The sequence below is a fragment of the Protopterus annectens genome, chromosome 8.part0 (assembly GCF_019279795.1).
Source record: "Protopterus annectens isolate FY-2018-M chromosome 8.part0, PAN1.0, whole genome shotgun sequence".
NCBI classification, from domain to species: domain Eukaryota; kingdom Metazoa; phylum Chordata; order Ceratodontiformes; family Protopteridae; genus Protopterus; species Protopterus annectens.
The window spans coordinates 866,808,088-866,831,821 of record NC_056741.1 but is presented as its reverse complement, the minus strand read 5'-3'; the positions used below and the strand labels follow the sequence as shown (position 1 = coordinate 866,831,821).

At 38.5% G+C, this 23,734-nt stretch overlaps 1 protein-coding gene across 5 annotated transcripts in view; it reads right to left on the bottom strand.

The window, feature by feature from the left end:
- HDAC6 (histone deacetylase 6) overlaps positions 1–23,734 on the bottom strand; it is a 1,533,697-nt gene that overhangs the window by 294,452 nt on the left and 1,215,511 nt on the right. For all 5 annotated transcript variants that reach the window (XM_044080374.1, XM_044080376.1, XM_044080377.1 and 2 more), the window contains exon 21: positions 23,141–23,333. In XM_044080374.1, coding sequence (XP_043936309.1) covers positions 23,141–23,333 — 193 coding nt within the window. The remainder of the gene's footprint in view (positions 1–23,140; positions 23,334–23,734) is intronic.

Here is a 23,734-nt window from a genome sequence, read left to right as displayed (position 1 = left end):
AACCAAGAAGACCTGAGGAAGGATTAGGGGGAGAAGAGCTGGAAGTGTGAGCATCCAAAAGGAGGGGACCTGGAGGAAGGTGATGAGATGGGACAAATCCAAGATAGGTCTCCAGGGACTCCCTTTCCTGGGAACCAGGAACATCCTGGTGTAAAATCCCTTTCCAATTAATTGAGGAAGTACCTCTTGAATTGTGCGTCGAGAGAGACGTTCCTGCAGAACTGTGGCACAGGAAGCCAGCTGGTCTTGAGGGGGTTGTGGAATGCCTTTGAAAGTGGGCCCGGTCTCCCACTGCATGAAATATCCCTGCTTTATAACGGAGAGGACCCAAGAGTCCTGGGTAACCTGTTTCCAAGCTGGATAGGACAGGGAGAGATGCACAAAAAGAGGGGTGTTTGGATTTAAGGGCTGGTAGTCACAGACTACCAGGCTTGGCCTGTAAATGCTGTTTTGGAGCAGGGGTAGAGACAGCAGACCTTGAAGGGTCTGTTTCCTGGTATCCCTCTTTCCTTTGCATGGCATCTGTCTGGAAGGCCACCTTACAAAGGAAGTTTTGGCTGGATAGGTCCTTTGAAAGCATGGAACCGGGGAGACAAAAATGTGTTTCAGCTCCAGGTGCTCCTTACCCTTCTCCTGAAGGGCCTTAAAAAGTTCAGCAGTTGCTGAACCAAACAAAGCTTTGTTGTCCAAGGGAGCATCCATGAGTTCTAACAATGTCATCAGGAAGAGGCTGCAACTTGAGCCAGGAATATCTCCTGACAGAACCTGAGACCGCAGGTCTAGATGAAGCCACTGCTGCATCAAAACTGAATTTAACTGTTTAGTCACTTGCATGCAGCAATTTAAGAGACCAGTGATTTTTGCCTTGGCTGGGGAATCAGAGAGGTCACCCAATTGCTTAACAACATCAGAAAGAAAGGACAACAAGTATTTGGTCATGTGTGTCTGGTAGTTAATGGCTTTCACTGCTAAAGTGGCAGATGTGTAGACTTTGTTTGCCTAGGCGCTCCATCAATCTGCTCTCCTTATCAGAGAAGGAGGGAGGGTGGAAGGGAGAAATTTGCAGGTTTTATCAGCAACCACAGAAATGGTGTAAGGGTCTACAGAAGGAGCCTTGAAGAGAAAGTTTGCATCTTCAAGGGCTAAAACCTGTCTGGGCACTTAAGTGCAGGGGGTTGGGAATCTGGGTTTTTAGACACAGCCAGGAAGGCATCCAAGAAGGTAGGATGCACAGGAGGCACTGCAGATGGGTTAGGGGACTCCATTTGTAGGAGGTCATAATACCTCTTCTGAGTCTCAGTAACCTGGCTGCATCCCACTTAAAGTCCTTCATCTGTACAATAGTTTCCCCAAAGGTAATGTCTTCCCCTGGGGAAACAGTACCATTAGACTCCTCGTCTGGGGAAGCATACCCCAGAGGGGAGACAATTTGTGAAGTGTAAGTAAGGGATTCATCCCCTGATGAGTCCTCTTCAGAGGACAAGACAGTAACAATTTTACCCTTAGAGGTAGACACTGAAGATACCTGGGTATGAGCAGGGGCCTGGCTTAAGGCCAGGAAGGTGTTAAGTAGGCCTTGAGTAAAGGCCTGCTAGTCAGGTGCCTAGTTGGAAGGTACAGACTTAGGAGAAGGAGCAATACGCTTTGCCTTTTGCTTCTTCTTTTTATGAGCCTCCAACATGGACACGTCTGTGATGTGATGCAAGGACTGAGGTCCAGATGCCAGGCTGGACTCCGCAACGTCCGAGATTACACCCTCATGGCCAATAATTTGGGAAACCTCATGTGGGCCCTTGGAAATAATAAGCCTAGGTTCCCCCGGTACCAGAGTCTGATGCCTGAGACTCTCTCTGGTACGTGCCGGCGGCTTCTTTGATGGCCTCCTCCTGCATACACGCCAAAGGAAGATCCGTGGATTCCAACTTGGACTCTGGGCCTTTACCAGCCTGGTGAGGTACAGCCAAAATAGACGGCACAGCTGTACGATTGGGCAGCAATTTTTTGGCCTTTTTTTGTGGGCAGCTCTTCCAAGGTTCCCGATGTCGGGTCCATGTCTTTAGTTAGACGTCTGAAGATGGATGAAGGTGGTTCACAGGATTTTCAGCAATTAAGACGCTCAGAAAGGATAGCAAACAGACATCAGGAGCGGAAATACACATACAGTCATGCAGTTCAAATTCAAAAAGGTTATCCCAAACGGGGGAGGATGCAGGAACAGATATTAATTGTTGGAGTTGAACGTATTTTGTACCTTTTTTAAGGTTTTAAGATTTACACTTACACAGACAGGATCATCACCAAAGATTATTTTTTCTCCTTTTTAAAATTTGTTCCCTCCAAAATACCGGATGCTGCTGACTGCTTGTTAGATGTTCAGATGTATACTAGAAAGCTCAATTTTAGCCTCTTTTTTCCCCAAAATCAAGGGGGGCTACAAATGAGGCAAGTGCACACAGAAATATTTTGAAGAAAAGTAGTGTGTTCAATCCACCACTCCATTCCCTCATTAATGTTTTTGAGAAGGCAGTGAAGGAAGACATGTATGAATTAATGGGCTCAAAACAAGAAGTTGTATGCCAGCTTAAGTCCTGATGAGAGAATTCTCACGAATCAACTAAGGGGGGACAAGGGACTGCGTATTATGACCCCTGATAAGGGAGGTGGTATAGTAATGTTCAATTCAGAGGATTATTCCAACATTATGCAGAATATTTTATTCAATGAAGAGAATTATTTACAGGTCTCTAAGAACCAAATAAATATTTCACATCAGCGTAGTGATAGTTATTTAGAAGAATATGTCTTGGATAAACGTATTACTAATGACCTCCTTAATTTTCTTACTAATTCCTATCCTAAGGTGCCAGTTATATTCAGCATCCCAAAAATACACAAAAGCATCAATGAACCACCTTTTAGACCCATTGTTGCTGCCAGTGGCTCCAAACACACAATTTGGCATGACTTGTAGATAAAATGACTAAGCATGTAGTGGAGAGAGCAACACATCTAGTTAAGGAATCCGGGGATTTTTTTAGGACAGCTTAAATAAAATCTATCGGCAGCTGATTTGGTATTTTTAACTACTGATGTGAAAGATCTTTTTTCTTGTACTCCCAAGCAAGAAGGATTAGAATTATTTGAAGAGATACTCTTTACATGTTCCACCTTGAATCATGACAAAGTAAACCTGGTATGAGAAATGATGGCACTTATTCTAGACAATTTTTATTCTTTGAGGGCCAATATTTCCAACAAACAAGGGGAGTTGCCATGGGGGTTTCCTGCGCCCCCTATCTATGCAAATATAGTATTATAAGGCTGGGAATTAAAATATGTATTCCACAAAGAATTTTGGAACAACATCCATTTATATTTCAGGTGTTTGGATGACATCTTTATTTTATGGAAGGGAAAAGTGGAAGATATCCCTAGCTTCATTAACCACCTGGACAAAACTACCTCATTTTTGGAACTTACTTATAGCTACAACACTAGAGGTATACATTTATTTTTTGGACACGGCAATTTCCCATACACCAGGTTTCAAATCTAATATATTTCTCAAGAGTACTTCTCATAATTCTTACCTTCGTTACAGAAAAAAAGCTTAATCAAAGGATAAGTTATAATAATTGCACGTATGACTCCAGATTTGAATGATGTGAGACAGGACTTTTTCACATTAAGAGATCTGTTTTTAGAAAGGGGATACCCAAAACAGATGGTGGAACAAATTATTGAGGAGGTATACATAGCCCCTACACATCCTGGTGAAACGAAGATTTACAAGCATGCATGTATAGTGCAATACAGTCCTATAGCGTATGAAGTGCAAAACATATTAAAAAAGAACTGGAGTATATTTTAGGTGAATAATTGAATAATGATGAGTTAACTGCAGTGGGAGACAAAACTTTTTTTTATTAGCAAGGTTGGCATGAATATTAAACAACTTATGGAAAATAAGGTGAATTTACCGACAAGGTGGTCGTGGTACAACACCCTGTGGGAGATGGTCTCAATGTACTAATATTTTTAGAGCACCCCAAACCTACCTAGCTAATAAGATGGCATCTAAGGTTACATTTAGGAAAGGTAATTGTTTTACCACCAGAATGGTGTACCTTGCTCTATGTGATACATGCAACGGACTCTATGTTGGGAAAACGGAGAGGGCATTGAAAAGCAGAATCTATGAGCATGTAAATGACATAAAAAACAAGGCCACAAATGCATTATATAGGCATTCACCCACTTGTTCCAATTTTATAGGTTTTAAATTTGGTATTCTGGATACAGTGGACATAGATTTGAAAGGGGGGGGGGGAGTGACTAGACAAATTTAAGTAAAAAAGAGCTGATGTGGCAACTCAGACTAGCAGTTAATTTTCCACCAGGTATAAATGATTCCTTGACTATTCTTCCAACCCTGAAAGAAAAATCTATGAAACTAAGTATTTTAACATTTTTATATGCATTATTGTGCCCGCTTTTTTAGACATATGCTGAAGGTATTTAATATATAATAGTTTTCAATTTTTAGCAAGCTAGGTCAGTTTGAATACTAACATTTTGTTTAATTAATATTCTTCATGTGATTTTTTTGACCATTTCATTGGCTCAGTTTTATATATTATGTAACATGTACTGTTATAAAGATGGTTCTCAAATTGGTGTGCTTTATTCTAATGAAGTCTTCTATGTGAAAGATGAAAGTGCTTAATCTTGGTGTGTTTTTACTGCAATAAATGGAGTTCGTATACAGGCTTGTTTGGTGCATTTTCCATTTGGTTCCTGGTCTTCTGTTATTCTCACTGCACCAGATATTTGGATGCTGTAGATAGAAACTATATTTCACAGGAACATGTGCAACTGAAGGCTTTGACACACATCCAAAAACTATTTGAGATCATACACCAATAAAAGCGAAGATAAAAATGCGGGGTAATGAAATAAATGCAACAGACTCGCACATTCCTATCCATCTGTTAAAAAGAGTGGAATTTAAGGAATGGATATTGGAAATTATTCAAGAGTTATTAGAGAAGATGGAAATATCTTCAGAAGTTATAGCTAATGCGTGGGATAAGGTGAAAATGGAGGTTAAAAACAGAGTAAAAAATAAAAGAGAGTGATATGGTTAAGAAGTAACAGGAAGAACTTAAGAGGGGCTGACATGGGTTAAATATTGCAGAATAAGGGGAATCTCAGAGAACAACAACTGATGCAAATACTGACTGCTAAAGAGAAAATAAGGGAGTATCTGGATATGCATAGGTTTAGAAAGACTGCTGTTAAGCAATTATTTTTTGATAACTCCAGAGCACAAAAACTCTTAGAACAACTTGGGCAATAGAAAATAGAAAGGGTTGTCACCAAATGTGGGGAGCCTATAACAAGAAAAATAACTAGAAATCCTGTAGAGGTATTGCAGAAATTTTAAGAAAATTTGTATATAGCAAAGCAATGTTGAAATCAAAACAAAGCACAAATGGAAATATTTATGGAAAACTTAATCATGCCAAGGTTAGAGGCAGATGCGGCTCAAAAACTAACAGTTGAGACAGGAGGAGATGAGATAAAAATAGTGATGTATAATCAATTTTCAGGAAAGCCTCCAGGAACAGACTGCATTCTTGTGGAAGTTTGGAAGTCAGGAGGGAAGAAAGCAATAAAGATCTGGAAGATTTTAACAGTATTTTAAAAGGAGAGGAAGCACTATCAACTTGGAATAAAGCTGTGGTGACTATTACCTAAAGACGTTAAAAACCCACCAGACTCAACTTCATATAGACCCACCTGAATTTTAAACCATTATTATAAACTGTTTGTGTTTATACTAGCTAAAAGAATGGCAAAGGTGCTGCCAAAATTGATAAATATGGATCAATGCATCAATGTGTTTACTGTGAAGGGGAGGTAAACATTTGACAACATTAATAGAACAATGATCATCTAGAGGGAAGGAGAATTTAAGAAAATACCACTGCTACTGGTGGGTCTTGTTGCAAAGAAAGCATTTAACAGTGTAAACTGAGATTTCGTGAGAAAGGCATTGGAAGCAGCTGCATTCTCTGATAAAGTAATATGGTTAGTTAGGAGGACATACAAAGGATCTGAGGCAAGAATTAAAGTAGAAGTGTTCTTCTCTGATAAACGTGTTTGAACAGAGGAATGAGGCAGGAGTGTCCTCTTTCCCCCTAGGTTTTTGTTTTACATTCATAAAGGACTCAGAAACGCAAGGATACAACTGGTATGGTAATCAGGAAAAGTTGGATTTATTTGCAATTGATTGTTGTGTAACATTCTTAGGCAATTTCATGTCTTTCCAGGATATAAAATTAATGAAGATAAAACAAAGGCTATAGCCGTAAATTATGCACCCACACACAAATTGGTTTAGCAATACCAATATTTATGGGGACACCATCAGATGAAGTTTTTAGGAGTATGGATAAAAAAGGGCTTCTGTTATGGAAGCTAAGAATATGATGGAAGAGACTAAAAAAAAAAGATAATACAAAAATTGAGAAACTGGAAGCTCTTGTTTATGGATATCGACGGTAAGATACAAACAGTGAAAATGTTTTTAGTTACTTTAGTTTTATATATACGGGTTTGGCATATTTTTATCAACCAGAAGAGAAGTTATGGACAATAACTAATAAAGAGTTTAAGGAATTTATCTGGGATGGGAAAAGGACAGGAGTTAAGTGTAAGTTGATCCTTTCAATAGAAAAAGGTGGTTTAGGAGTACCTGATGTGAAGGGATATTTTAGAGATACACAGTTAAGGCTCAATACATAACACAAGCAGAAGGTTATAATTCAAAGTGGCAAGGAATGATGATGAAGTGGGGAGGGGGGGATTCAAGAAATAGTGAGAGAGGGGGATTTTGGCTGCAGATCCTGAATAACAACAATATAGAATATTATATCCATAACGTAGCAGAAAGAAGAACTACACCAACATGAAAATTGAGAAAATAGATTTTACCAATAGGGATGACTAAAAGTAGGGGTACAAAAAATAGGCAAGAAGGGTCTGGAATTCCCTGCAAAAAAACTAGCAACAGAACCAAGATAGTGGCAGCAAATAACTAGAGTAGGGAAGGTAATATATTGGTAGGAGACCAAAAAAGACATTTGGACTGCAGGCTAGAGACTTCCTTCCCTACCAGGGATTAATAAGAGTACAAAGAAAAAGGGACAAGGGAATCGTAAGTGAAAGATCTGCTCTCATAGAGTTTTTCGTTGAATCTAAAATGGAAGCTGTTAAAAAGGTATAATTAGTAATGCATATAAAACATTGCACGATAACTATAAGAATCAGTCAAAGAATGTTAGAAAAGCATGGGAAAAGACTGGAAAAAATTATAGGACAACAATGGGAGACTACAGCTATCTAGCTCTTCTATTTCTATATGCATAGGGTGTGGTTTGTGTTTGTGTTTGTGTGTGTATGTGCGTGCGTGTGTGTGTGTGTATCTCCCAACAAAGCCACCTGAAATTATCTGTGATAAATCAGTACACTGGCCCTTCATGATTGAAAACTTTTGTTTGTATGGGAGGCAACTTGAGAACATTGGTTTTCTGTAAATGGTCGTCTTATAACATTCTTCATTAAATCTCTGTATATTGTCACACCCAAAAAACAGACTGTTGATCGACTGTTTTCATAAATCTTAAAAAGTCAGTTGTAGGATTCAAATAAGTAAAAAAGTCCATGAATTCTGTATACAGTCCGCTCCATACAATAAATATGCTGTACAAAAACCTTGCACATATATGTTGCTTATAATCAGAGTTAAAAAGAAAGTTCTTATCCCACTAGTAAAGATCTATGTTTAAGTAAATGGTTGCAGATGCTACATCCCTTGCCACCCCATTTAAATGATAAAAGTACTATTCTTCAAAAAAAATCCATAACTGGGGTTTAATACTACATCTATAAACTTCTTACATAACTTACATCATAGTTAGTAATTTGACTGCCCATTAATAAATTTTCTAACTACTCTAAACCAATACTGAGAGGTATAAAAGTAAAAAGATCAACCACATCAATAGCTGCAAATAAAACTTCACTGCCAAGCTTTTGATTTGAAAGACAGCTTTAAACGTGACAAGAATCTTTAATACACTGTTCATTTCTTCAAAAAAAAAAAAAAAACGTTTTAATGTATGATCAATGTACTTTGCTAGTGGTTCTGTTACAGAACCAGAAGCTGCTACAACAGGTCATAGTGGTGGATTGAAATGCTTTTTGTAAACTTGGGGAATCCCAGACATCGCAGGCACTAATGGCTCTTTTATTAAGAAAAAATTCATACTCCGATTATGTTATATACTCTCATAATATCTAATATTAGAATTAATTTCATTTTGGAGACTTCTTAAAATACAAATTCATTGGTTAAGAGTAAACTCCTTTTAGTAAAATAGTCTGTAGAATCCATGAAGATCACACTACCCCCCCCCCCCCTTATCTGGTTTCACGATACTTAGACTCCTGCCATGCATAAGATCCATCATCAATTTCTTTTCATCACTGGTAAAATTAATTATGTACTTTTGTTTTGTAGTTTGCATATATATAATCTCTTCTCTCTCTCACAAATGCATTCAAAGACTTCTAAATGATGCTGAGCGAAAGATTAAACTTTTTTTAATAATCTTAGTCATTGTTTCAATGGGAATATCTGTTACATTGCCTTTGGGTAGGAAAGACAATATTAAATTTAAATTTCTTACAAACAATTTTACAGATGTAGGAGCTTGCACTAAAACAGTGTGCCTAGCAGGAGTGAAAGTAAACTTTTTAAAAAATAAATTGTAATGTGAATCAGTTAATTCAATGGAACTATAGTTGCAAAAATTAAACGAATTTACAGTGCCTTGTTTCTCAACATTGTTATGGGAAAAATTCATCTCAAGACCTCCCCTCCTCTTCCCTATTGTTATCCTTCTCTGTCTGCTGCTGTTCAATGTTTCTTTTATGAGTCATGAGTTTCTTGTAACATCTTAAGTGGAGTGGGTCTAAAAATTGTCCAAAGAATAATTTTCATTTTGGATTGATGTTTGTTCTCAGTCTCTTGTCTTTCATTCCATATTTTCTTAATTTTATCAGTAGAATTCACAGGTTTACAATATGCTCTCTTCTCGTATTGTTTCTCAAATTACCAGTTTCTTTTGTTTTTCAATTTTTAAGCAACAAATCATCTATAATGAAGTATGCAATTCTCTACTGTCCTTTTGTAATGCATCATTTTTCACATATCCTGTTTTATCAAATAATTCTACATACATTTTATGCATTTCTGCAAGCACATATGATTCATTAACACAGTTAGGTTTAGCAAAATTATTTTACAATTTCTACACAGTGTGGACAATTTTAATAAGTCTGATTTTATTATTTAAAAAAATCGGTAAGTTGTTTTACAGTAAGTTTTAAATGTTCAATGTGTTTTAGGGTGATGTCAATTTAAATGAGAAATTAGTGTGGCATTTAAGAGACAAAAGTGCTAAAAGCTAAGTATATTAAAGTCTTTGTTTTTCTCTGTGATCAAGTAGTTCATAAAAGTTTTTAGTATTTAGTTGGTTTTGTAATGAGAATCTCCTCATGAGAACATTTCACTAACAATGGAGAAAATGAAGAAACCCCTCAGGAGCAGATGCTAACCTAATCATGACAGTGAATCAGTTAACTGGTTTGGTAAATGAACTGCACAACAATCAGTCACCAGGTATTACAACTATTAGGAGTACATCAGCAGTTGAAGCAATTCACCAGGTTGGATCTGTTGAGTTACAGGCTAACTTGACTGTTAAAAATGGTCACTACAGTCAAACACTGGTTGGATAGTTGGTTTCTAACACCTGAACCTCTGAATATTGTAATGCACTCAAATTACAACACATGAGAATCGTTACAGACTCCATTAAATGATTTGGAAAATCAAATCTTAAAAGTACAAAAACTTACAAATGGAGAATATATACTTGCAGGAATCCATACACATGTAAATGGGTGCTTAAAGGGTTAAGAATTAGGAAATTTCCAAATGGGATAGAGGAGAACAGCTTGACACGTAGTGTGTTACTAGAATTATTTGATAGAATAGGATATGCAATTAAGGACATTATGATTAGAAACACTGTGAAAAAGATTAGAGAACTGAATGTGTCCATTATGGACATTTTGTTGTTTACAAATTATCAGGATGAGTATACTTCAATTTTTAATAAGGCAGACAAAGTAGTTCACAATATTAGAGAAAGAAAGGAAAAGAAAGTGCTAACAAACAAGAAAGAATACAGTGAGAAGACAGCATATCCTAAACTTGTGAATTTCACTGAGAAAAGGCATGATGAAAGACAGAAGGCTGATTAACAAACATCAAATTACTGCTTTCTATCCAATACACGTTTTCTTTTCCCTCCAAAATTCCTAACACCTCCCCTATTTTCAACTCCCACATAAACTTTTAGAGCACCAGTTTCCCCTCCCCCTAACTCCTTGCCATCAAATCCTCATTTTTCGTTTCCATTCAAATTTCCTAACACCGCCCCTTCTTTTAACTCCCACCCAATCTCCTTCTGCACTATTACCCCAGCTTTCCAAAATTACTATTACACCACATACCTACTTCAAAGATCTACAATTACTTTACATTTCCACATACTTACCTATACATCCACCTTTTACTTTCATTCCCACACAACTCCACTCTTCTATAATCACTCACGCTCATACTTTTGCTTACCCCATCTTCCTACAAACCTAACAATGCAATCAGCCAGAACACACTTTCAAAGCTAATCACTTCTCTTCTTCTGTCCACTACATCTCACTTCCCTGAACCCCATCTACTTCTCACCTCATTATTTCACCACATCTACCTCTCTTTCTACAAACATTATAAGCTACACCTATACATCTCCTCACCTTAAGCAAATAATCTCCCTATTCTTACACAAGCTAAAAATCACCCCTCTCAAACAAGATGCTCATAACTCCCACAGTCCACACTACCAGATCCTTTTAACAACATAACTCCAAACCTTTCACCAAACACATGCCTTTTTCTTTTACATTTACTTGCACTATTTTGCGTTTATCTGGAGATATACACCCCAACATAAGCCCCATTACAACTATGTCCACTCCTCCATTTGGAATTAACTCTAACAAATCCATCTACAAGGCAACTATAAATATTTAAAGTATTTGCAACAAAATCACTAATTTACAAGCATGGATCATTCATAATCAACCAGACATTACTGCCATCACAGAGACCTAGTTAAAACCCTACAAAGACTCTGAATTTCTCCCCCCCGGCTTTCAAATTATAAGATCTGACAGGCCCAACAAAAAAGGTGGCGGAGTAGCACTACTCTTTCGGGACTCTCTCAACAATAGTAGCCTACACAAATCCCATTACACAATTTGCAAATGCTGAAATTACCATTGCTCTCCTAAAGATGAACAACTACAAAAACCTTTGTATCACAGCTCTCTACATACCCCCTCCCCCCCAGAAATAATCTCTCTCTACTAGAAGAAATTTTGCCTGGATCTCTACTAACATTAAAAATAAAAACGGTATCCTAGGTGATGTTAATATCAACTGGCTAATCCTACTCCCATACCTCTAATATTAACAAATTTCACTTTACTCAGCTCATAAACACCTCAACCAGACCAAACCAGGATAACACTGCAGGACCCACCCTAGACTGGATTTCATCTCCCACCCAAATAAAATATCTGAGGCAGGCACTCTTCCAGACACACCGAATGACCACCTCCCCACCTTTATCTGTCACTCCCCCTTAGTCCTCCAAAATCAACACTAATACAAACAGATAAGGAACCGGACTGCCTTCAACTCTCTAATCTTTACTGATGGCCTCAAAAATATTAACTGGCACATATTAAAAACACTCCCAACTAGACAATGCTGTTAATTATTTCAATACTACATTCCTTGACACACTAAATAGCCTTGCACCACTCAGCATTAAAAGGATCAAATCTAACTATGCTCCTTGGCTGACCAAGTCCACAAAAAAATCTGATGTGCCTTAGAGATAAAACATGGAAACAATATCAAACTGACAAAAACCAGGATACCCTGTTACACTTTAAATAGCTCCATAATCAGGTAAAAAAGCTAGTGTATAAAGTCAGAAAACCTTGCTACACAAAACTGCAGTCTAACTATAAACAAAACCCCCCAAACATCTGGAATTCTATCTCATCTCTCCTGAACTCTGGCACAAAAAACAATCCTTGTCCACACACTGACAAACATCCTCATGAAACTGCCTCTCTAACTCTTTCATTCTAAACTCTATAGCCAACATTATCACTAGCTTTCCTCATAACAAAGTCCGTATAAGTGACACTGCTCTACCAAAAACCTCCCCCACCATGCCCATCACCTCTACTACCACATCCACCTCCGAACCGCACCCTCATTCTACCCCTAATTTCACTATCCACCCCATTTCTACTACAGATATTAAAATACTACTCCTTAAGCTTAAACCATGCTCTAATGCACCTGACAATTTATCTCCAACATTTCTAAGACTGTTAACAAAAAAAAAAAACACAGGCAACTCCCAGTAAGAAAAACAAATGTAAACCAAGTAAGAACAGCTCCGGGAGAAACGGATGGAGGTAACTTTGTCAGTTTAAACTGTATACGTTGCAAAGCACAAAACGGAGCCAAGATCCAGAGTTCAAAACACATTAACGCCTTTATTTCCAACAGTACGTTTTCGTCTTTGCAAACCAAATGACTTCATCAGATCTGATGAAGTCATTTGGTTTGCAAAGACGAAAACGTACTGTTGGAAATAAAGGCGTTAATGTGTTTTGAACTCTGGATCTTGGCTCCGTTTTGTGCTTGGCAACGTATACAGTTTAAACTGACAAAGTTACCTCCATCCATTTCTCCCGGAGCTGTTCTTACTTGGTTTACATTTCTAAGACTGTTGCCGAAGCTACTGCATTCCCTTTAAGTATCCTAATTAACAGATCCATTCAAAAATATTATATGCCCAAATTATGAACGAAAGCCTATATTCTTCCTCTTCATGAAGGGGGCAAAAACAAAGATATTGCCAACTTATAACCTAGTGGTATCCTCTCCCCTATCTCTATGATTTTAGAAAAGCACATTCACCTTCAGCTTATGCACTATCTTCATAACCACCTCCTGTCCTTCACACAATATGGTTTCAGACCTGGCCACAGCACTTCAACTGCCCTTATTTCTTTCCTGGATACTGTTAACAGAGCTCGTGATAACAGGAAAATAGTATCTACCATATTCTTGGATCTCTCTAAGGCATTTGATACAGTTTACCACCCCTTGCTACTATCACAACTCTCTAACTTTGGACTTTCCACCACTACTCTAAACCGGTTCACTACATATCTAAAAGACGGACAACATGCTGTCAAATGGCAAAACTGCATCTCTTCTTATATTAACATCTCTACTGGATTCCCTCAAGGCTCCACACTTGATCCCCTCCTGTACAATATTTTCATTAACAATTTCCACACATGTATAACCAATAGAGCCCTTATTCAATATGCAGACAACTCAACCATCATCTGCACAGCTGACTATTTCTGAACTCCAACTCAAAACCCAAACTGCTTTCTCCACAACAGAATCCTGGATGTTTGAAAGCCACTTAGCCCTTAACCCAAATAAATCTAAGATCATGCTTTTCATTCCCAAAAATCTACTGTAATGGACAAAGCAATGTTTAATATCTACTCCCAAAGTAAATTGCTAATAGAAGTTGTTAACTACAGTAAACTTCTAGGAGAATCGATAGATGAACACCTAAAATTTGATATTCACCTGCAAAAAAACCCAAAAAACATCAGAAACTTGGAACGCTCTATAGGCATAACCTGATTCTTAGCCCCTTCACCAAAAAAACTCTTGCCTCCACTTACCTACTCCCCACCCTAATGTATGGTGCCCCTCTACTTACGAACCTCCAAACCTCTCTAAAGGCTAAGCTCAAGACATGTTATAAAAAAAAATTTGCAAAATTTGCAACAAATTCCAAAAACTTCTCACATCACTGTACTACTCTTCACTCCCTAAAATGGCTGGAAATTTCAAACTAACTCAAACATCTGCTTACAAACTTATCTTTAAACCTAAACTAGCTTCACCTTCCAGTACTCGAATAGGCCCCTTAGATCTGAGAATCAGCCACTTCTTCAGGTTCACAAACAAAACCTGCCACCTGGCTAGCTTCTCTTCTCTTGCTCTTTAGCCAAGAATTGGAATGTTCTACCATTAGCTATCAGAACAACCCCAAATCCTGGCCACTTCAAAACTTCTCTCCATACTTATCCTCCACCTGGGATGGTACATGCACTCGGCTTCCTTGAATCCCCTCTCTAATGATTTATTCTCTCCCTATTTTTCAGTCTGTGTATTATCAAAAAAAAATCTAATATGCAGTAATAATCTTTAAAAAAAAATTGTAATCAACTCATTAGTACTTGTCTGGCTACAGAATTGCTAAGTTTGTTTTTTAACTTTGTAATCCAATAGGTTAGATAATGTATACTACCTATGTATATAATTTTATTTCATTTTTCTTACTGTACTGCGGAGTGTTTCTCCCTAAGCCTCCAGTGAAAATGGGCTCTGTATGGCCCAGTGGACTTTCCTGTTTAACTTGCAAATAAATAAATAAAAGAAAATTATTCTTTCAACAATTTTTTAGACCCATCTTCCTCAACATTCCAAGATGTTGGTGAATCATCAGAACAACAGACACAAATATCCAGTAGCATCAGGCAGGGGAAGAAAAGAAGAGGACGAGGGAGGGAAGACTACAGATGAATTTTCCCTTGACAACATTAAACAACAAGGTACTGCAAATTAATTTAATGTTTACAGCCACAGGTCAAGGAAAACAACTGATCCATATTGTAGTTTATTTTCTAAAGGGTTTACTTTTACAATTGCTAGGCACACTGATAGTGTAAGCTCTTTCATCTTTAAAACTTTTTGTAAGTAACTTGAATTTCACATTGGAAAATCTGTTGCATTTTCTTTGATTTGGAAAAACAAAGTAAAAATTGAATAAGGGCATTTTAAGTAAAAGAACATTTAAGCCATTAAACACAGTACAATAAGAAAAATCTGCCGCCATTTAGCAGTCTTTGAATGTATTTGTGAGACAGATCTAAGACTACATAGGAACTGTATATAATTTAACCAACAATTAAAAGAAATTGATATGGATCTTATGCATGACATGAGCTCAGGATTCTGAAACCAGATAAGATGGGTGGGTATGGGTCTTAATGGATTCCACAGACTATTTTACTATAATATGTTCACTCTCAACCAACTATTATATACAAGAAAAATTTTCTAAAACTGAAATTAATATTGGTTATTCTAAGATTAGATGTTAGCCAAATGATTTATTACTGGAAGTGTATATGACAATCAGAATATGATTTTGTCAATAAAAAGATCAAGAGAGCTTGCAATAAGTTCACAAAAAAATTTTGTAATCATCATTACGGCATACAGTAGAAGCATCCAGTTCAGTAACAGAATCACTAGCTAAATGTATTGATTATAAACTAAAAAACTTTCTTTTTGAAGAAACCAACAAAGATTCATGATACTTTTAAGCCTTATTCCAAATCAAGTTTGACAGTGAGGTTTATTTACATCTACAGATGTGGTAGATCTTTGCTTCACAATATTGGTTTAGAGTAGTTTGAAAATTTATTAGTGGACAATCGGAGGATTACTGACAGTGATGTAAGATAATGTACTGAGTTTATGGATATAGGGCTAAGCTCCAATTACATACCTTTTGAAACCAGTACTTTCATCACATGAATGGGGCGGCAACAGGTACAGCATCTATACCCATTTACTCAAATATGGTTCTTTACCGCTACTTGGAAATTAACTTTGTTTTTAACTCTGATTACAAACATATAAAAATGTATACAAGGTTTTTGGGCAATATTTATTTTATGGAGCAGATGGTAAACATAAACCATTGACTTTTTTACTTATTTAAATTCTACAACTCATTTTTTTAAGATTTATGAAAGCAGTGGGTTCAACAATATTTTTTTTTGGAAATGACAACATACAAAGATTTAAAAGAAGAATGTTACAAGTCTACCATTTACAGAAAACCAACATTCTCAAATACATATCTCCATTCCTCAAGATGCCCTCCATACAAACAAAAGTTTTCAGTCATGAAGGGTCACAGTTGTTCATTTATCACAGATAATTTCTGATTTAATTTTTAATACTGAATATCAAGTGGATAAGTAGCTGTTTGAACAAAGGTAATATCCATCTGATCTAATAAGTATTTCAGGTTTATGGATCGAGGAATACCAGATTCAAACTGATTTTCGGGGATCAGTCATTTCAGTTTAAGTCCACTACGCTCCATGAAAATGGAAAAACACATTCTTTAGTGATTCCATATTGTGTGGCTTCCCAATTAATGAGAAAAAAATATGAGAAGTATTGGAACACAGTTTTTGACCAGGAAATCAAAAACAAACTAGGAAACAAGACTGATATTATTTGTAGTAAAAACAGTAATCTAAAGGAATTACTTGAGAAAGGCAGTGGGAATTCTACAATCAATGACCATCACGAGAAACTGTAGTGCTTGTAAACAGTATTGTTTCAAGAATGACTGTCTATACGTATTTGTTTCTGGATACAAAAAACTATTCCATGTGGGGATAAATGTGACTGCAATAGTCAAGGTGTGGTATATTTAGCATCCTATTTGACATATGAGTGGTTCTATGTTGTAAAAACTAAAGGGAAATTACAAAAAAAGAATTCAAGAACATATTTATCACATTAACAGAAATCATGTGAGTGATTCACTTTATAGACACTCAGTTATAAAAATTGTAATGCTTTTTTTTTTTTAATTGAAAAAGTTCTGAAGGACAACTGGGGTGGTCCATGGAAAGTACAGTTGCATACACTTACCATAAATGTAGATGTTCGAGTGTATTCACTGTTGCAGTCATTACATTTGGGTTATCTGCTTGCAGTAGCTCTCAGTCGGCCTGATTAACAAAGTCTTGGGTCCTGCATCGGATGCTGTCCCTTCTTCCATGTCATTAGGGGTATAAAACATGCAGCCAATGCCATTACATCAGTTTTTCTTTCCCCAAATGTAGGTGCCCCCCTAATGAGAAGCAATTAAATCTATAATTACAAGGATATACCTCCAACAAAAAAGCAAATACACCAAAAAGCTGTTTGAGCATAGTAAGGGAGAGTAGAGGTATAGCCAAAAGAAGAAAGGGGGCTGGAGGGAGGGTAACCAGGACTGCAACAGTGAATACACTCGAACATCTACATTTATGGTGTACACAACTGTACTATGTTCTTCGTGTTTCACTGTTGCAGTCATTACATTGGGTAGATTCCCAAAGCTAAGTTTGGGAGGAGGAATTTAAACAGAATTAGGACCTGCTATAAGACCCTGCAAGACTGCAGTGGCAAAGCCAGCTCTAGATTTAGAGAAAAATTGGAAAATGATAATGCTTGGTGAAAGTATGTACAGAACTCCAGGTGGCAGCTTCTAGGATGCCCCTGGTAGGAACGTCCCTGAGAAAAACTGTGGAGGTAGATGCAGCCCTGGTTGAATGGGATCTGATGTCCTGTGGGATAGGTTTTCCATGGTGCTTACAGCAGAAATGAATGCAGTGACCTATCCGTTTTGAAATGGTTTGCTTTGATATAGTTTTCCCCTCTCTCCCTGCAACAAACGCCACCAGCAGTTGTTCAGATTTCCTTTGAGGTTTAGTCCTGTCCAAGAAAAATCTAAGTTGTCTGTTCACATCCAAGGATTACAGTATCTGTTCCACTTTGTTCTGTGGGTTAGGAAAGAAGGTAGGCAAATGAATGGACTGATTAAGAGCCACACTGGATACCACCTTGGTCATGAAAGAGAGATTGGTTCTGAGGGACACCCTGTCCGCATAAAAGATGATGAAAGGCTCCACTGCCATAAGGGTCTGTAATTCAGATACCTTTCTTGCAGAAGTGATTGCCAAAAGGAAAGCTGTTTTCCAGGAAAGGAATTTTAAATGTGCAGTAGAAGCTGGATCGAAAGGAGGAAGAGTGAGTTTCTCCAAGACAAAGTTAAGGTCCCAGGCTGGAGTTGGAGCTCTCCTGGGTGGCCTTAAATTTTTGGCCCCTCTGAGGAACTGCTTGAGCAGTGGGTGAGAGAAGAGGGGAGGCTCTGTACTGTAATGAGCTGAAATTGCTGAGGCATGAATTTTGATGGAGGAAAAGGACAAGCCCTTATGAAGCATCTCAGTCAAGTATTGTAGAATCTGAGGTAAATTGGGCACTGCTGCACTCATCCCTTGAGATTGATTCCAGGCACAAAATCTTTTCCATTTTGCAGCATAAGATTTTCTAGTACTAGGCCTCCTTGCCTCTAAAATGATATCCATCACTGATTTACTGGGGGATGGTAAAGGAGAGATTAGGTAATTAGCCAGGCTGCTAGGTTCAAAATTTGCAGCTGAGGGTGCAGAATTTGGTTTTCCTGCTGAGACAACAGAGAAGGAGTCTGAGCTAGGTGCCATGGTGCCAAGTGTGACACACTGTGCAAGAGGGGGTACCAGTGCTGGCGTGGCTAGTCTGGTGCAATTAAAATCATCCACGGCTTGTCCTGTTTGATCTTTAGTAGCACCTTGGAGAGCAGACAGAGGAGGAAAGGCATAAACGGATGGGTTTTTCCAGTTGAAGTATAGAGCATTCACTTTCCAAGCTAGCGTTTGGGGAATCCTTGTGCAAAATTTGTCCAATTGATGGTTCTGGGGGAGGCAAACAGGTCTATATCTGGGCTCCCCCACTTGCTTGTCATCATGTTAAAAATCCTTGGTTCCAGTTTCCACTCGTGTGGGTCCATGAGGTTTCTGCTTAGTCTGTCTGCCAGTGTATTTAGTTTTCCTGGCAGGAAGTGAGCTTGTAGATTCACTTGGTAGCTCAAGGCTCTGTTCCGCAATGCCATGGCTAGTCTGCAGAGGGGATAAGAATGTGTAACCCCCGCTTGTTTATGTACCACATGACAGTGGTGTTGTCCGTCTTTACCATTAATTGCCTGGACGAATGTGGTCCTTGAAGGCTGTCAGAGCATTCTGTACAGCTAGCATTTCCTTTTGATTTATGTGCAAGTGCATTTGACTTTGGTTCCATTTGCCCTGAATGCACTTCCCTGCCAGATGAGTCCCCCATGCATAGTCTGATGCATCTGTTAAGGTTTGGGTGGCAGGGGGTAGTGTGAATGGTAGTCCCCTGTTTTGGTGGCAGGCCTCTGCCCACCAAAGGAACTCTAGGCGTAGGCAAGGTATGATAGGAATCATTGCTTCTAGATCCTGTGAATAAGCTTTTGAGATACCATTGTAGTTTCCTCATATGCAGCCTTGCATATGGAATTAGAAGAATACAGGAGGCCATGAACCACAAGGCTTGCAGTATTTGCCTTACAGATAGCTGGGTTTTTGTGGCCACTTGTTTGAAGTAGGTTGTCAAATGAATCATTTCTCTGGCGTGAGGAAAGCCATCTGGGAAGTTGCATTCAAGCTTGCTCCCAGGAATATAATTTGTTGACATGGTACCAGGTGTGATTTCTTTTAGTTTATGGTGTACCCCAGACAAGTCAGCACCCTTTGAACAAAGGCCAGATGATTCAAAAGTATGTCCTGGCTTTCTGCCTGAATTAAACAATCATCCAGGTATGGGTATATTTGAATATTTCTTTGCCTGCAAAATGCAATGACTGGAGCTAGGCACTTTGCGAATACCCTGGGCGCAGTAGATAAGCCAAAGGGCAGTGCAGAGAATGGATAGTGCATGTAGCCTGCTTTGAAGCGTAGGTATCTTCTGCAAGACTCCCTGACAGGGACGTGCAGGTATGCTTCTTTTAAGTCTAGTGTTGCCAACCATGCATCTTTGCCTAGCATAGGAAGCAGCTGGTGAAGAGTCAGAATTTTTAAACACTTTTCTGGTGATTCCGAGTAGAAAGGTTCAGGATAGGATGCCATGTATTTCCTTTTCTGGGTACCAAGAAAAGTCTCGAATAGAAACCTTGTCCCTTTTCCTCTTCTGGTACCAACTGAATAGCCCCCATGCTTAAGAGAGAGAGAACTTGATTTTGGGCCTCTGCCCACTGATTTGGGGGTAGATCTGGCCACCCACTGGTAACGTGTGGAAGTGAAATCTGTATCCTTGGGACACTATATTTAAAACCCATTTGTCCTGAGTAATGAGTTCCCAGTTTTTGGCCTGCAGATCAATCTTTCCACCTAAAGGAGCTTTCAGCTGGGAAGTGTTTGGAAGTTTTAAAAGCAAGTCATTGAGACAGTTTTCCATGGGGGGGGGGGGGGGTCTTACTACTCCCAGATTTGGGTGCGGAAATCCCCCACTGCTTAGTCTTGTGTGTCCCCTGGGACTGAAATCTGGGGTTTCTGCTGTGTCTGGGTTTGGCTTGAGAAGACCTGGAAGGGGCGGGAAAGGACTAATTCTTAGAGGGCCAATGCCTACTAAAAATAGAAGTCTGAACTTGCAAGAAATCTTTAACAGTATGCATAGATTTAGCTTTATCTTCCATCTTTTTAAGAACTTCCTCAGCTTTGTTGCCAAACAGGCGGTCCTGATTTAAGGGAGCATCCAACAGTTTAGCTTTAACATGATCAGGCAAAGATTGCTCCTTAAGTCAAGCATGCCTTCTGAGCACAGACCCAGTAACAACAGCCCTGCAAGAGGCCTCTAATGAATCAAATCCACATTGCAAAGTATGTTTACCAACCTGTTCAGCAAAATGCATTAAATCCTGTAATTCTTTATTTTCAGCACAGTCAGGAATCAACATAATTTTCTGTTTAAGCAACCCAATAACATGTTGTTGATACTTTAACATATGAAATTGGCAGTTTAAAAGCCTAATGGCCAAGGTTGCAGAAGTGTAAACCTTCTTGCCCCATCTTGCCCCATCTATCCAGCTCCCTGGAGTCCCTATCAGGATTTTTAGTAGAAGCCTTAATGCCCTTGGGTCCGCAGTAGGATTTTTAAAAAGAAACTTGTGTGAATCAGGAACCCTGTAATATCTATCAGGTTTTCTGGGAGCAGGAGACAAAGAATCAGGGGCCAAACTAGATTCCGAAAAAGCATCATTAACAATGTCTAGTGCAGGAGGTATAGCTAAAGGCCTATGATGAGGCAGGAGTAAGAAATCCCTAAGACTCTTTTTTGAATCAGAAAAATCCTGGCTTTCCCAGTGGAAATGCTCCCTTAGAGTATGTAAGGTTTCACCAAAAGAAAAATCCTCTGGAGGGGAAGCAGAGGGAATAGAGTCCTCTGCATCAGAATCCTCATAAGTAGATAAGGACAAATCCAGATCATCAGAAGAATCAGAAAAATCAGAATCCTGGTCAGAAGATTCATAAACAACTTCAGTCCTAGGTCTCTTAAGAAGGGGGGGGGGGTGGCTTCCCCTGATTAAAGTTATAAGATCTTCAGCCATTCTTATCATTTGTTTTTTAGGCATAGAGGCCTGAGCATGCGGCCTAGGCATTGCTTTCTTAGGTATGGTTCGAGATTTAGGCCTAAATGAAGGAGGTGTCAGTTTAATATGCAAATCCGTAAGCCTGAAAAAATCCTCTGAAGCAGGTGCCTGCACAGCGGCTCTGGACCCATCCAAGGTAGAGACATCCGCAGGTTCCACAGTTGAAGCATCTCTCGGCATACCTGACTCCGAATGGGTCTCAGTAGAGGCCTGCGAATCAGAAGTAGTGGGTATCAGGAGCTGTGAAAGCACCTCACTGAGTACCGGCGAACTGGCGACTGGCTTAGGAGAACTGTAGTCGGCAGCTTTGGACCTAGGCGGCCTGTCTGTCTTTATCTTTGCGTTTTTTTCAGAATCCTGGTAGTCGGATGGCTAACAGACGACATTTTTGGATAATTAAACCGAGAACCAAAATATTTAGAGGTGAAATATACTGACAATGGATGGTGCACTGATTAAATAAAGCACAAAACCGAAAGCAAGGTATGTCTTAGTCAGGGCCCAGGCAAGGAATATAGTACGAATGAAAATCTGTGTGAGGTATTTGCTTTCCACAAGTAATGCAATTAACTTTTACTGACATTGGTAAGGAGCAAGAGAAAGTTTCCCTAACAGGGTACTTAGCTTTAGTTGAAGATTTCAGTTCTGAAAATCAAAAACGAAAATTTCAGAAGTCGGCCGACCTGCACTTGCGAACTGCTTCTGCTTCGGGCACCGCACAGCAAGAAAGACTGACGTAATGGCGTCAGCTGCATGTTTTATACCCCTGATGACATGACGTCATGAAAGAAGGGACAGCATCTGACATAGGACCCAAGACTTTGTTAATCAGGCCGACTGAGGGCTACTGCAAGCAGATAACCCAAATGTAATGACTGCAACAGTGAAACACGAAGAACATCAAATGTTTAGAAGAAGAAATGGACTATTTGAAACATTCTAAACTACAGAGGCTAAAGGCTTCAAGTTAACTCTGCAAACTTATTATGCATAGAATTTTTAAAAACTGTGGACAAAAATTTTAACATACGTCTTTGATTTTATTATTTTAAAAATCTGCAAGGTTTTTTTTCACATAGTAATTAATGTTCAGTGTGTTTAAGGGTGATGTCACTATAAATGAGAAAATAGCATGGCATTTTCCATACGTCTGCTACTCTGGTTTAATGTTAAATTTTAAATAAGACAACAATGATCTATTTTTTACTTTCTGATGAAGTCTGGCTACTAAAGAGATGAAAGCAGTAAAAGTTATGTTTAATAAAGTTTTTACTTGTATTTTCTCTGTCATCAAATAGCTTGTGAACACAATTTGGTTTACTAAAAATAAAAGCTTTGTTGATGACAATGATTTGGTGCTTGCCAGTTGTCTCTCACTAACCCCAGTACAAGTGGTTAAGAAAAATGGGTCCCATCCCAGCTTAGTCAAAGCTGGGGACAGCAAAAATATTTGTGTATCATAAATTATTTAACAAAGTACTTACCTCATAAGCCACAGGCATCACAACTCTGAGGAAAGCAGAGATATACTCAGGATTACCCATCCTACCATTACTCCACGGAATGTTGATGTTGAATCCTTCACCTTCACCACGCCCTACCATGTCATAGTTTGCATCTTCTGATGATGGGAAGAATAAACCATGGTCATATCGATGAAGTGACACATACAAAACACTGAAGGAAAGAAAAAAAATTGTGTACATTCAAGTGAATTGCTACTAACCGCTTTAGAAGCAATAACATGACCATTCAGCAGATTAAACATCATTTAACATCTTAGCATTGAAGCTTTAAAATGAAGCTCTTACCAAAAAATATTTCAATGAAAATCTATTAATAACAGGAGAACTTACATCAAAGGAACAGTCAAAAGTAATAAAGAAATGACAAATCCACGCTATATAATATAAAATCAGCTGTATCAGAATTATGTGAAGAAATAGCACATATTGCAATCTAAAGACATTTTCCACCCGTTCACTCTCTGCACCTACCATGTTCAGCAGCCCCTCTTCAATCTTATTGCCCAAAACCAGGATCTCGCAAATCTGGAGCAACTTTGTGTAAGCTTTTTG